The sequence below is a fragment of the Anabrus simplex genome, chromosome 4, assembly GCF_040414725.1.
Source record: "Anabrus simplex isolate iqAnaSimp1 chromosome 4, ASM4041472v1, whole genome shotgun sequence".
Lineage (NCBI taxonomy): Eukaryota > Metazoa > Arthropoda > Insecta > Orthoptera > Tettigoniidae > Anabrus > Anabrus simplex.
In genome coordinates, this window is record NC_090268.1 from 106,593,452 (window position 1) to 106,608,082 (window position 14,631).

At 34.8% G+C, this 14,631-nt stretch overlaps 1 protein-coding gene across 2 annotated transcripts in view; it reads left to right on the forward strand.

The window, feature by feature from the left end:
- LOC136871668 (uncharacterized) overlaps window positions 1-14,207 on the forward strand; it is a 29,066-nt gene extending 14,859 nt beyond the window's left edge. Inside the window, exon 3 of one of the 2 annotated variants that reach the window (XM_067145162.2) lies at window positions 13,841-14,207. In XM_067145162.2, the coding sequence (XP_067001263.2) occupies window positions 13,841-13,915 (75 nt within the window). In that variant the 3' untranslated portion in view covers window positions 13,916-14,207. Of the gene's footprint in view, window positions 1-11,108; window positions 12,238-13,840 lie in introns of those variants that run through there. The other variant, XM_067145163.2, reaches the window with a different exon arrangement.
- Window positions 14,208-14,631: the final 424 nt, after the last annotated feature.

Below are 14,631 nucleotides of genomic sequence, written 5' to 3' on the forward strand. Positions count from 1 at the left end.
TATGTATGTATGTATGTATGTATGTATGTATTTATTTATTTATTAACTGACTGTACAAGTTCTACTTTGTACCATTCATCACAGGGAATGGTGTTATTCTTAGCACTCATACACCCGATCACTTACATAGGCTATTACCAAAGCTAAAGGCTAGCCTGAATCTGGTTAACGAAAGTAGCTAATATATTCTAGCCTACAGAACAAGACATAGTGCATTATAAACACTGTTTATAGTCTATATTTTGGTCAATGATATAAATTTTTGGTCCCCTTAAACTACTTGATACGAGAAATAGAAAAAAATTCAAAGGAATTCTGGGTGATTTCCAACAAAGGAGTAGTGTTACTAAAATGTTGCAAAATTTGGGCTGGGAAGACTTTGAAGTAAGGAGACAAGCTGTCAGTGGTGAGCTGGTATGGAATGACGTAAGTAGAAGAATAAGCTTGAGTGGAGCTTTTAAAAATAGGAGAGATCATAATATGAAGATAAAGTTGGAATTCAAATATTCATTTATAGAACGGGGAGTAAGGGACTGGAACAAATTATCAAGGGAAATGTTTGATAAATTTCCAAGTTCATTGAAAATATTAAAAAAAAAAAGCTGATTGATTGATCATCATCATCACCATCATCATGATCAGAGATGGACCTGGGATTAGTTTTGATATTAAAAAGTAAACTCGTGTCCTCAGCCTGAGGTGGTGCAGCTCTTTTCAGGCACACCCCCAATGAAGGTGAGCTGCATGTACCATTTCAACCACATACCAGCTCTCCTGCTATTCTTAAATTTCTGCCAGTACCGGGAATCAAACTCGGGCCTCCAAGGGCGGCAGATAATAACACTAACAGTTACACTTAGGAGGCGGACAGTTTTGATATAATGATATGTAAATAAGCAAAGAGCCTGAGAACATAGTGTCTTTAACCTTTGGTTGGGCACAAATGATCCATTATGCACAATTATCACATTCCAGATGGTGGCACCACTAATGCTGTTGAATAGTTGTGTCTAGTGTTGTTTGAATGTGCTAGTCAGTTTACAGTTACTATGAATATTTTGTAATTTTGTTGTGTTAGATATTTTTATTATTTGTTGGTGGGTAAACATATTTCTTTTCTTTTTTTCTATTGGCTTTATGCCACACCGACACAGATAGGTCTTATGGCGATGATGGGACAGGAAAGGGCTAGGACTAGGAAGGAAGCGGCTGTAGCCTTAATTAAGGCATTTGCCTGGTGTGAAAATGGGAAACCACGGAAAACCATCTTCAGGGCTTTCGACAGTGGGGTTCGAACCCACTATCTCCCGAATACTGGATACTGGCCACACTTAAGCGGCAGCAGCTATCGAGCTCGGTGGATAAACATAATACACAACAGTCTCAGAATAATGATCTTGTGAATAAACAATTGTTTTTAATTAAGAAAACACTTGAATATCTTTTTTTTTTAAATTTAAGGACAATTTAAGTGAAACAGAAGTGGTTTTCTTTATAGTTGCAAATAGCATAACTTCAGAAAACAACTATTGCTCTTATTGCTACTGGCCAAGTGTTTTTCAATTATTTCTGATTTCGAAAATAAGCATACCGCAAAGGCTCGTCAGATCCAGGTAAAAATCCCTGACCTGACCGAGAATTGAATCCGGGGCCTCTGCGTAAGAGGCAGGTTTGCTATCCTTAGACTGTGGGGCTGACAATAATTTCACTGGCATTGGGGCTGTACCCTAATTAAGTCCTTGATCACTTCCTTTCTAATCGTAGCCCTATACTTCCCCTTTGTCACCTGTCTGAGTTGGTGCAATGTACAGGCTAAAACAACAGACAAAAGAAAAAAAGATTAGCTGTAAAATAAGTTTACGTAATTAATGAAGAATTTTGTCTGCAGGCTTTAGTTTGCATTTGACTTAAGAACATACATTTTAACAAATATGGTATATCATAGGTGTGTGGAAGTAGAACTAAATATTATTTATATTCCGTACCATATTCAACTAAATAAAACCATATATTTAATTTGACAAATATCTAAAATTCTGAGGAGATGTATATTAATTTGTTTCTTCAGCTAATAATTTTGCATTATCTGACCAAACTCTGTGCCATGAAACCTGCAGTTTTCTCTTTTTAACTTTATTATCGATATTTCTGAAGTTCAACCCAGAAAAGGAGTACCTATTACATTACTTTTCCACATTTCTAAAGTAATCTTCTGTTCTATATTTTCAAAATAATTTCAGAATTTTTAATTAGCTAATCAAAATATTTTTCTAGATATACCTTGAACAATTTTGATTTACCTTAGATTCGCTTCCAAACTTTGATTTATCTGTGAAATAAGCAACTGATACAGTTGAACTGAAGTTAGTATATTCAGAAACCCTTTTTATGATGTTTGCTATACTTTAATAGTTTCCTTCGAGTCATTTCCAAAAATGAATACTAGGCACCTTGATATCTTTGTAGCAGATGATCTCAGTTTACCAAATATCAATTGGGAAGGTAATATGAAGGACAGGAAGCATGACCAACAAATGGTAAATAAGTTAATTTGGGAAGGACAGCTGATTCAGAAAGTGACAGAACTAACTAGAGGGAAGAATATTCTGGACGTTGTGCTGGTAAAACCAGATATCTATAGAGAAACTGAAGTAATAGAAGATATTAGTGATCACGAAGCTGTTTTTGTCATAGTTAAAAATGAATGTGATAGAAAGGAATGTCTTAAAAGTAGGACTATTAGGCAGTACCATATGACTCATAAAACAGGCATGAGGGAGTTTTAAAAAAGTAAATTAAATTGGTGGAAAATGATAAATAAAAATATAAACAGACTCTGGAATGGGTTTAAAGCAATTGTTGAATGTGAAAACAGGTTTGTACTTTTAAAGGTGGTAAGGAGTGGTAAAAACCAACTGTATTAAATCAAATCAAATCAAAATCTCTTTATTTGCAAATGAGGTGTCTACCTCGGTGGCAAATGGTACACTAAAATACATTATTGTCAAGCACTAAATATTAAATTAACAAGAGAAGAAAATTTTTCCTATAATACAATATTATACAATTAACGCTAATAATGTTTTCTATTAAACACACAGCTCATCCTTAATAAATTTATATTGTTTACAAAATTCTAATTATAATATCTCCTGTACTACTTACAAATATAGTCAACTGATATACAGTATGTGGAATTGCTTCAAATGATACTATAAAACTGGTATAACATTAATATTTACATTGTATTTATTTATTTACTATTTACTAAGTAGCATAACGACCTGCTGCGTCTTAACCAGAGCCCCTTTTGCCACCACTTTTCAGAGTTCCTGAAGGGCCTTCACAGCTACCGTAGCGGTCCCAGGGCCCTCGAAGTCCCCACTGTACTTCACCCCTACAGGCAGTCCCCTACTTTGGCTGTCCAAACTCCTTAGACCAGGGGATGGAATTAATTTATTCACACACATTTTTTTTTTTTTTTTTTACAATAACCTGCACCGGTCGAATGCCCTCTAACACTTCATTTATTTTCTCTGTTGCTGTTTATTCTCTTCTTGAATATCTGTACAGATTTTGGAAAAGGATCAAACACTACCCCTGGTAAACTGTTCCACTCCTTCACACCCTTCCCAATGAATGAAAATTTACCCCAATCGCTTCTGCTAAAATTCCTTCTAATTTTATATTTGTGGTCAGTCCTGCCGATATAATTATTTTCCAACTGAAGCCTCTCACGGATATCTCCCCATGCTGCTTCTCCTGTATAGGCTCTATATAATCCTGTAAGTCTAGTTTTCTCCCTTCTCTTACTTAAAGTTTCCCACCCAAGTTCCTTTAACATTTCTGATAAACTACTCTTTCTCCTGAAATCCCCTGTTACAAATCTTGCTGCTTTCCTCTGCACACTATCTATTTCTTTTATTAGGTATTCTTGGTGAGGATCCCAAACACTGTTTGCATATTCCAATAATGGACGAACCATACTCAAGTAACTTTTTTCTTTTAATTCTTTGTTGCATCCTTTAAGTAGCCTCATTATGACATGTAATGATCTGTATGCTTTCCCAACAATGTCATCAATATGACCTTTCCAGTGCAAATTACTTTCAAATCTCACACCTAAGTATTTGCACTTGCCATCTTTTGGGATAACTACCTCATCCAAAGTATATTCAAATTCAGTTTTAAAGCTCCTGTTTGTAAAAGTTGTAACAGTTGATTTACCTCCATTAACCTTCATATTATTTTCTTCAACCCATTGTTGGATACTTTCAAGGTCCCTTTGTAATTCTGAACAATCCTTAATGTTGTTTATTTCTCTATAAACAATTATGTCATCTGCATACAATCTTATTTTTGATGTTATATTGTTCCCTAAATCATTTGCGTATATTAAGAAAAGTAACGGACCGATTATACTACCCTGTGCAATTCCCTTCCAAACTTTCTCTTCCTGCGATACATTATTTCCTACTTTGACTTTCTGAACCCTTGAATTTAGAAATGCTTTTATCCAACGTGTAACCCTTACGTCCAATCCTATTCCCTCCAATTTCTTTAATAATATTCCATGTTCCACTCTATCAAAGGCTTTGGAAAGATCTATGGCTATGCAATCTAACTGACCTCCTGAATCCAACTGATCTGATATGTCCTGCTGAAATCCCACCAGTTGTGCCTCACAAGAAAATTTCTTTCTAAATCCATACTGGCTCCTCATGAACCAATTTTTATCATCACATATCCCTCTGATGTACTTCGATATTAAACTCTCCAGAATTTTACAAACTATGCTGGTCAGGCTGATTGGTCTATAGTTCTCTGGTTTCCTTTTATCACCCTTTCCTTTATAAATTGGTATTATTATAGATTCCTTCCATTCCTTTGGTATTACACTATTATTTATGACATAGTCAAAGAGAAATTTTAAATAAGGCACTATGTACCACCCCATTGTCTTTAATACCTCCCCAGTAATTTGATCACTTCCTGCAGCTTTTCCTTGCTGAAGCAGTTGGATTTCTCTGAAAATATCTTCGTTTTTTGAATGAGAAGCTTCTTGTTTCCCTCTGTCTCTCTCCCTCTCTATCTTCTGTTTTGGTTTCCAACTTTTGACAGTCATCTACTGAATCTCTAAATTCCCTACTAAATAGGTTTGCTTTCTCAGTATCTGTTAAATAGTGTTCACCCCCTTCTCCCACCATTGTAGGAATTTGGACTCCTTTTCCTTTTTGATTCCTGATATATGAATACAGCTTTCTCCATTTCCCTTTGTGGTCATTACCCTCTTGAAGTATGCCATTCATATAATTCTCTTTTGCTTCCTTTTTCACTCTATTCAGTTCCCTCATTAGCTGTTTTCTAGTTTCTCTACTCTCCCTACCCTCTTTGATTTTCCTGTTTACTATTCTACATTTTCTTTTTAATTTTCTTATTTCCCTTGTATAATAAACAGGGTCTGAGGTCATTTTACCCTTCTTAACAGGTACAAATCTCTTCTCTCCTTCCCAAATAATTCCTTTAAATTTAGCCCAAAGTGTATCCACGTTACTCCCTTCACTTATCCAACAACTGAATTGTGATTTAAGGTAAGTCCCAAATTCATCAACTTTAGTATTTCTGTACAATTTCTTGTCTTGTGTAACCCTCTTATTAAGCCTTTTTGGTACGAGTCCTACATCCATTATTACAGCCTTATGGTCTCCTATTCCTTCAATTACCTCAGTTTTATCAACAATTTCCCATGGTTTAACCAAGAATACATCTAGTAAGTTATTGAGACGAGTCGGTTCTTGTACTACTTGTGTAAATCCTCCCTCCCAAATTAACTTATTTGCCAGTTTCTGTTCATGGGCTTCACTTGCAGCTCCTTTCCATTCAACTTCAGGCAAATTTAGATCTCCCCCAATTATTACCATATCATTATTATTGTTTTTATGAGTATAATCTATTATTTTTTCAAAGATTTCCATGTCTCTTTCCTCTCTTCCAGGCCTGTATGTTCCTATAATTCCCACCTCCTTCATATTATCGCAAACTAATTTTATCCCTAATATTTCATCCCTTTCATCGGTAAACCATTCATGTGAACAGTAAATTTCCTTCACCAGAATAAACAGAGAAGTTAAGAGGTGCAGGTTGGACAGAAATAAAGTTAGAAATGGCTGCAAAAGTAAGGAGAAACTGAAGGAATGTACTAGGAAATTGAATCTAGCAAATAAATCAGCTAAAGATAACATGATGGCAAGCATAATTGGCAGTCATACAAATTTTAGTGAAAAATGGAAGGGTATGTATAGATACTTTAAGGTAGAAACAGGTTCCAAGAAGGACATTCCTGGAATCATTGATGAACAACGGGAGTGTGTATGCAGAAGTATTCAGTCAGCAGTATGTAAAGATTGTTCAGATAGGGGAGGTGACTAATACTAAAGAAGTATGATAACAGCAACATTTACAATATGTAGAGGCATGATTTTTTCACATTAATTTTTTAACGATTTCACGAGAAGGATAGTAATTTTTGCATTATTTTGCAAGATAGATGTTGCTGTATCACTTTAATTTTGCTTTAATAAATTTTAAAATTAATCACTAAATCATTAAAAATTTCAATTTTGTGGTTCTGAATTATTTATATGAATGGTAGATGTATAAATTACTGGTAAGCATCCAATATTATTTCATTTCATTCCTGATTATGATTACATAGCACTTACATTACAGTATCATTGGGCCATCCTACCCATTCCTTACTTTGTGAAAAGATAACATAGCACATGTTACAATGGAGCTCTCTTTCATTAGTCGTCTCCCGTCATTGACAATCAAATTGTACTTAGAAAAAAATCGCTCTGCATCAACGGATGAACAGGGAACCCAAATGGACTATAAAACAGAATTTGCAAATTTCAGGTGCATGTATTTTATTGCTAGCAATGACTGAATTATTTCAACTTGTTGACCAGGACTTTCTTCAATTTGTTTTTGCAGAATATCTTTAAATGCAAGGTACCCATCAATAATATCAGATTGCTTCAACATTTTAAAGCCAGACAATTTTTGTATTTTTTCACTCAGTGACGAAACATTTGTATAGTTTGATTGAATTACATTAGTTGGATGAAACAAATCAATACCTGCTTCATACTTTTGAAGCCATTTCCAGACTGCAGGGTTGTCTACCTTCTCCAGCGGGATGTTGGTTTTGAGTAGCATTGCTGTTGTTTCGTGAATAAATTCTATATTTTCACTCTTAGCTTTCGTTTGCATATCTAATGAGAGTTCTATTGTTGCCTGCTGTTTCACTGTTGGAGTGCTAAATTTACGTTCTGAATGTTCCTTATTTTTAAAACAATGTTTTGAGACAGTATCTTTTTTCTCCCACTCAATACGAACATTACAAAATTTACACATTAAAATATTGCTTTCCTAATTGTATGAACATTCACTCGCAAACTGTTTAGCTCTGCTGTGCACCATAACACTTGTCGAGCGACTCATCTTCGCTACTTTCTGTGATCTCTTTCTTAATTTTACCTGACCACGCAGCCAAAATACACCAGTCAGTTGTGCTGCTTGTAGACGTCATTAGGAATTCCAGGATTGCGCAATGCCGTGAAGGGACAGGCTGGGGAAGGATTACCAGCCACCACAAGAACAACATTCCAAACATTTCGTTTGGCAAGAAGCCTGGAGCCAACCCCTCTTCTTTGATGCCATGTCTTAAAGAGATTTTCCAGAACATTAATGATAACATATTTCTTTCCTGTTGATGAATCTTTATTCGCTTTTCCTTTTCATACATAATCTTGGGACAAAATGTCAAGTTCATTATTCACTAGGTACAGATTTCGCTGTAATATCGTGCTTTTGCTTTAAAATGGCCTTATCGATTTAATTCGCGAACATAATATCCATATTTTCTTAACCAGAAACATGTGGTTCGTAAAGATATCGCAAAATTGCTTCAAAATAATTTTTGTCACGTTTATCCTTAATGCGAAAAAATCACGCCTCCAACAATTTGATAAAAAAGTTGAAAACTAGAAAATCAACTGGAATTGGCAAGATTTTGGGGGATATACTAAAGACAATGGGTTGGGATATAGTACCATATCTGAAGTATTTATTTGATTATTGTTTGCATGAAGGAGCTATACCAAATGAATGGAGAGTTGCTATAGTAGCCCCTGTGTATAAAGGAGAGGGTGATAGACATAAAGCTGAAAATTACAGGCCAGTCAGTTTGACATGCATTGCATGTAAGCTTTGGGAAAGCAATCCTTCTGATTATATTAAACATGTTTGCAAAATCATGGGAGACTACTGGCAGAAATGTGTACAATTGGACTAGACAAAAGAGTGACTGAATGGGTGACTATATTTCTAGAAAATAGATCTCGGAGAATTAGAGTAGGCAAAGCTTTATCTTACCGTGTAATAATTAAGAGGGGAATTCCTCAAGACAGTATTATTGAACCTTTATGTTTTCTTGTATTATTATTTATTTACATGTTTTACGCCCACGTTGGAGCACTTAAATCAATACATTTGAGTTAATTTCTTATTTTTCTTCTCCCAGAACTTTCTCATCCTCTCCGACCTGGAAGCCTTTTGTGTGTCCGATATGTATATTGTTTATGTTCAACTGTTTTTAGTTTGAGACTTATGCTTTTGTTCTTCAAAATCCTCTTCTCTTTTCTGTCTTTGATTTGTTGCCGAGTTATGTCCAATTCTTCCAAATCATCCTGAACTTCTTTGAACCAATTATTATTGATTTTAATTTTCAAAAAGTAATCAAATAATTGTTTCAATATCCTGGTGTCTGGTAATCTTGATATGTGACAGGAAATTCTTCTTTTACGCATTGTAGATATTATTGATTCACATTCACGATAGACAATGTTGTTAGGCAACAATCTCCACTGTCCATCAATTTGGGGTTTTTTATTAATAATTGTTCTGAGAATTCTTTTATCAGTTTTCTGTAATTTGTCTGTTGTAGATTTTACATTTAATTTGAATAAAGTTTCACTAGCATACGTTGCCTCTGGTTTAACTATGGAATTATAGTGTTTCAGCTTAGCGTTTATCGAAAGAGATTTTTGTATAGGTTGGCCAGGTAAGTCTTCGTGCTTGTTTAAATTTAGTTGTTCTGTGTTCTATTGCTTCTTTTTCATTTGTGTTCTATGTTATTATTTCCCCAAGATATTTGAATTTCTGAACAATTTTAATCTCTTTATTACTGCTCAGTTGAATAACTGGTAAATCAACTTTAAAAGTTGGCATCATTTCTGTTTTTTCAAATGAAATTTGTAATCCCATTTTTTTTTTTGCTGTAATTTCTAGTTGTTCAATTTGAAATTTAGCCTCTTCTATTGTATTTGCAAATAATGCTAAATCGTCCGCAAAAGCAAGGCAGTTGAGTTTAATATTACTACCGGTACCAATCTTGATAGTTGGTTGGCATTTTGTGTTCCATTCACGCATAACCTTCTCCAATGCACAATTAAATAACAATGGTGAAAGTCCGTCTCCTTGTCGAAGTCCAGTTCTTATAGCGAATGATTCTGATGATTCACCTCTAAATTTAACTTTTGCCTTCGTATTTTTAAGTCATACTAATGAGGTTAACAAGTTTTTGGTGTAAGCCAAATTCTTTAAGGCTTTTTAATAATGATTCACAATGAATACTGTCATATGCTTCTTTTAAAATCCACAAACGTGATGACTAGACCCTTACTTCGAACTCTTTGGTGCTTCATTATCCATTTTAAACTAATGATTTGATCTGGACAGCTTCTACCTGGTCGAAATCCTCTCTGATATTCTCCAAGTTCTTGGTCGAATTGTTCTTGGATTCTTGTGTATATAATCTTGGATAAAATCTTGTATGTAATGTCAAGCAAGGATATCCCCCGATAATTATTTGGGGTCAAAAGTCAGGTTACGAGTTTCACAAATAGCAAAAGTCCTCTCAGTTTTAATTACTGAGTTGATGAAGTGAAAGTTCCTTTTGGGATCATTGTAAGTACCTAGGTGTTAATATAAGGAAAGATCTTCATTGGGGTAATCACATAAATGGGACTGAAAATAGAGTACAGATCTCTGCACATGGTTATAAGGGTATTTAGGTGTTGTAGTAAGGATGTAAAGGAGAGGGCATATAAGTCTCTGGTAAGACCCCAACTAGAGTATGGTTCCAGTGTATGGGACCCTCACCAGGATTACTTGATTCAAGAACTGGAACAAAGTCGAAAGGAAAGCAGCTCAATTTGTTCTGGGTGATTTCTGACAAAAGAGTAGCATTACAAAAATGTTGCAAAGTTTGATGAGCTGCTTGACTAAGTGGTATGTTGAAATTTACAAGCTTCATAATATAGGTCTCATCTTTAAAAGTAGGAAATATCAGAATATGAAGATAAAGTTGGAATTCAAGAGGACAAATTGGGGTAAATATTCATTTATAGGAAGGGGAGTTACGGATTGGAATAACCAATGGAGATGTTCAATAAATTTCCAATATCTTTCCATTCATTTAAGAAAAGGCAAGGAGAACCACAGATAGGGTATCTGCCACCTGGGTGACTGCCCTAAATACAGATCAGTATTGATTGATTGATTGAAAATAACAAAATTTGAGTGAGTGGCTGTGTGGTTTGGGTCACATAGCTATCAGCTTGCATTCGGGAGATACGGTAGTGAGTTTTAACCCCACTGTCGGCAGCCCTGAGGATGGTTTTCCATGGTTTCCCATTTTCAAACCAGCCAGTGAATTAAGGGGATGTTCTTTAACAAGACCACAGATGCTTCCTTCCTGATCCTAGCCCTTTCTTATTCCATTGTTGCCATGAGACTTATTTGTGTCGTTTCGATGTAAAGTAAATTAGAATATAAGACATAAAAAATGTTAATGTTAAGTTCCTATTGTACATGGTTAAGGCTCAGGATTAAACATGAAATTATTTATTATTGTCCATTTGATCGTGGTTACTTTTTATAATTTCTTGTATCTAAATTTTGTAAGAGAAATTCATATAAATAAATGTTCATTCAGAATTTATTGTGAAGAAGTGAATTTAACTTAAAATAATCTCTTCCAGATCAAAGTACCTGTTTAAATTCCTGTGAGAGTCAACAAGGAACAGCAATTATCAACTATGATTCTGTTTTCCACTCTAAGAAACTTTGGGAAGAAGATTTTTATATGCTGTAGTTTCTGCTATTGATGCTGCTTCTGATATGTTGTTAAAATGTGTATTTAATTTTTATTAGCTTTTGTGATGTAGTCATGGACATTCATTATTATTTGAAAATGTTATATTTTGTCACAAACTAATTCTTATAATTATGAGAGTGATCGTTCCTTGTATTATTTTTGTAAAAATGAAGTGATAGATAAATTTTTGTTTGATAATAGAAGGAGATCATTGACAGTCTGCTGCATGAATTTTTTCCCAAGAGAGGAATTATTTAGAAAAATTCCTGAACATATGTAGGAAACTTATGGATTTTCTCACATGGAACAGATCACAAATGAACCTTGGTGAAATCTAGGATTTAAGCACATGTGGTAATTGATTTCAGATAAACTATTGGATTTGGGAATCAAACTGATAATGCAATAAGTTGCAGCCTTTTCTTTTTAGACTTAGATAATGCATTCTCTCCTTGGCTGGTCAGCATTGAGGCTTTCAGGTTTAGATGGTCCCGGGTTTGATTCCTGGACAGGTCAGGGATTATAATCCTGTCTGATTATTTTTTGTGGCTTGGGGAGTGGGTGTTAGTGTTTGTCCCAGAACTCTCCTCTTCATATTCACACAACACAGCACAGCACAGCACAGCACACTATCAACCTGATGCCAACCTGATGAGGAGGGAGGTAATCACTATTACAGGTTTTTATGGTGGTTGGTAGTGTGGTGTGTTGTGTTGTGTGATGGCCATAAAACAGGGCCAAATCCACGTGTGCGACACAGTTCGGACCCGCTTACCCAGAGATCTGGGAAAAGTAGCAGAAGAAGACGACAACACTCTGCATTATGTAGTTTCAGATGATGTTTTCTAAATACTTTTAACTATCTGGAATTTTAACATACGTCAATGTTTTGAAAATATTAGTTTCCATTTTGAGCTTAGTATAAATGAAGTATTTCTATTATGCAAATTACTGTATCTCACTTTTAATATTGTACTTCTTCTCTAGTTACTAAATTATGTTTCAGGTCATAATTTACTTCTCGTTGTCATTTCCTCCTCCTCCTTCCTCCCTCCCCCCTATTTCCTCCTCCTCCTCCTCATCATCATTTCCCCTTATACAGATACAGCCAATTTGGGGTAAATATGGTTCTTCTCCATTTTTCTTTTGACCACTCCTCATACATCACTATGTTTCAGTCCAAGTCTTATTGATTTATACTGTTCCTAACCTGATCCACTCTTTATAATCTGGGTGTTCTTTGCCCTTTCTTTATAATTCTGTAGTTGTTTTGACATCCTTTCACCTATCTGTTTAACATATCCAAATCATCTTAGTCTATATGAATTTTATCATCACTTTTTCATCCTTGAGTCTTTGGATATGTCTTTATTCTACTTCTAAAATAAAGAAGATGTGTTGCCAATTCTTCTTTGTCATTGAGCATGTCTTTGAAGCATGTCATAATAGATAATATGTAATATGGCTTGTGCATAATGTATCCTTAGACTTCACTAGTATATCTTTGTTCCATAGTGACAGCAATTAGTTGAGTAACGTTTAACAAGATGATATGCTGAAATGATAGGTATACGTAAGTATAGGAAACAGATGGAAGGCAGTGACTTACTGTATAAGAACCCATGGATAGAGAACACACAAAAGAAAGACATGGCTCCAAAATTTTTGGCTGCAGCCTTCGTCAGTGGAGAATAGAATGTTAGTGGTCAATGTTAACTCATAGACACTTTTATGAGGTAAAAGGAGTGTAGGGTCAGGATATAGGCAAGAAAAGAGAATGGAAAAAATGAGCTGTTATGTAGTGTTAAGGCCAGATGATTCCCAGTTGATGGCCAGCTTTGGAATCTCTAAGGGCAAGAGGATGGGAAGTTGGGGATAAAGGTTTAAGGATTAACTGTGAAACAATCATCAAATATGGTCTGATGGTCCTGGGTGTGAATAGAGTTTTGCAGATCCTGCAGTGGCCACATATTCATTTGGCTAGAGAAATGGTAGATAAGGCAATATACAATGCTCAGCAGAGTGTGCATTGAAGCCGGTAGATAATGTTTGATGAGGTGCAATCATAATGATCTTGCGTGAGGTAAGACTTGTTGGTGATGCTACTGGTAAAAATGGTGCTGGTATATGTAGACAACAGGCCTTACATCGGCTGTGTTCACTGAGGAAAGAGCCAGAAGTTAGTGGGAGTTGGTGTGGTTTATGACAAATTAGAATGTTTTTGAATTTTGGTGGGTACCTGAAGGTGACTTGGGGCTTTTAGGAAAGATCCTTGGGGTAGAGTGAGGATGAGAGAAGACTGAATTATTGTTTTAAAGTGTGATGGATTTTGTGTAAATGAGGATGATATGAGGTTATGAAGGATACTGGGACAGATAGTTTCATATATTTTCTTCCAGTGTCTGTTACTTTAAAAGAAATATAAATCATTTATACATTATATATATTAACATAATAATTAACTACTACATTCCTAAACACCCTCCTAAGGAATTTTTGGGTAGTTAATGCTATCTCCTTTGAATTTATTTCTGAATTAATTTGTCTCACTGCTCAATATTTCTCCTTCAGAAATCAAGGAAATCAATAGACACACATTTTCTCACTTTGTTGCAGTATGATGACTACAGTGAAATTGAGCAGGATCAACCACGTTGGGGACGCCACCATCATCATAATCATCATAATTGATTGAAATAATGATTCTCTATATTATTAAATGTTATTGAAGTAATGATTCTCTACTCTAATACACTTAATATTACACTAATAGCTGCTTGTTTACAATATACAAGAAGCTCAGAGTAGTACCAAGTAATTTCTCTTTTTCTCCATCCTGTATTAAGAAGAAAATAAATGTGGATGTTCAAGTTCTATTTATTGCCACCTGCATTGTATGTTTTGATATTTGTAAGCCTTGTGCATATCTTTTGATAAATCTTCTGTTTAATGACACTGAATATATTCTAATTTTGATTTCTAAGGAAGGTTTGTTACTGAATTTTATCCCTTCACTATGCTTAGTGCTATTTTGCTGCTTTTGAATAACTTCAGGTTCCACTTCTTATTAGAAACTATCCATCATTGCTGATTCTCATTAATGAGAGTCCATAAATGGAAAGAGCACATTTAGGCAACTTAAGGGTAACATTTAAATGAATTAATTTACAAACTTGTGTGATAAAAATAAAATATACTCCAGAAAGAGATAGTAAATAGTTTCAGAATCTGAAATTAATTCCTCTTAAGAAATACACTGTGAAATATAGTATATTACAGTATTTCTTGGGATTCAGCTGAGAATACTGCTGACACCAGTACCAAATACCAACTACAAATAGTAAAGATTGAAACTGAGTACCATCCAATATATTGCTGTCGCAGGTGAAATCCTGCATCAAGTGCAT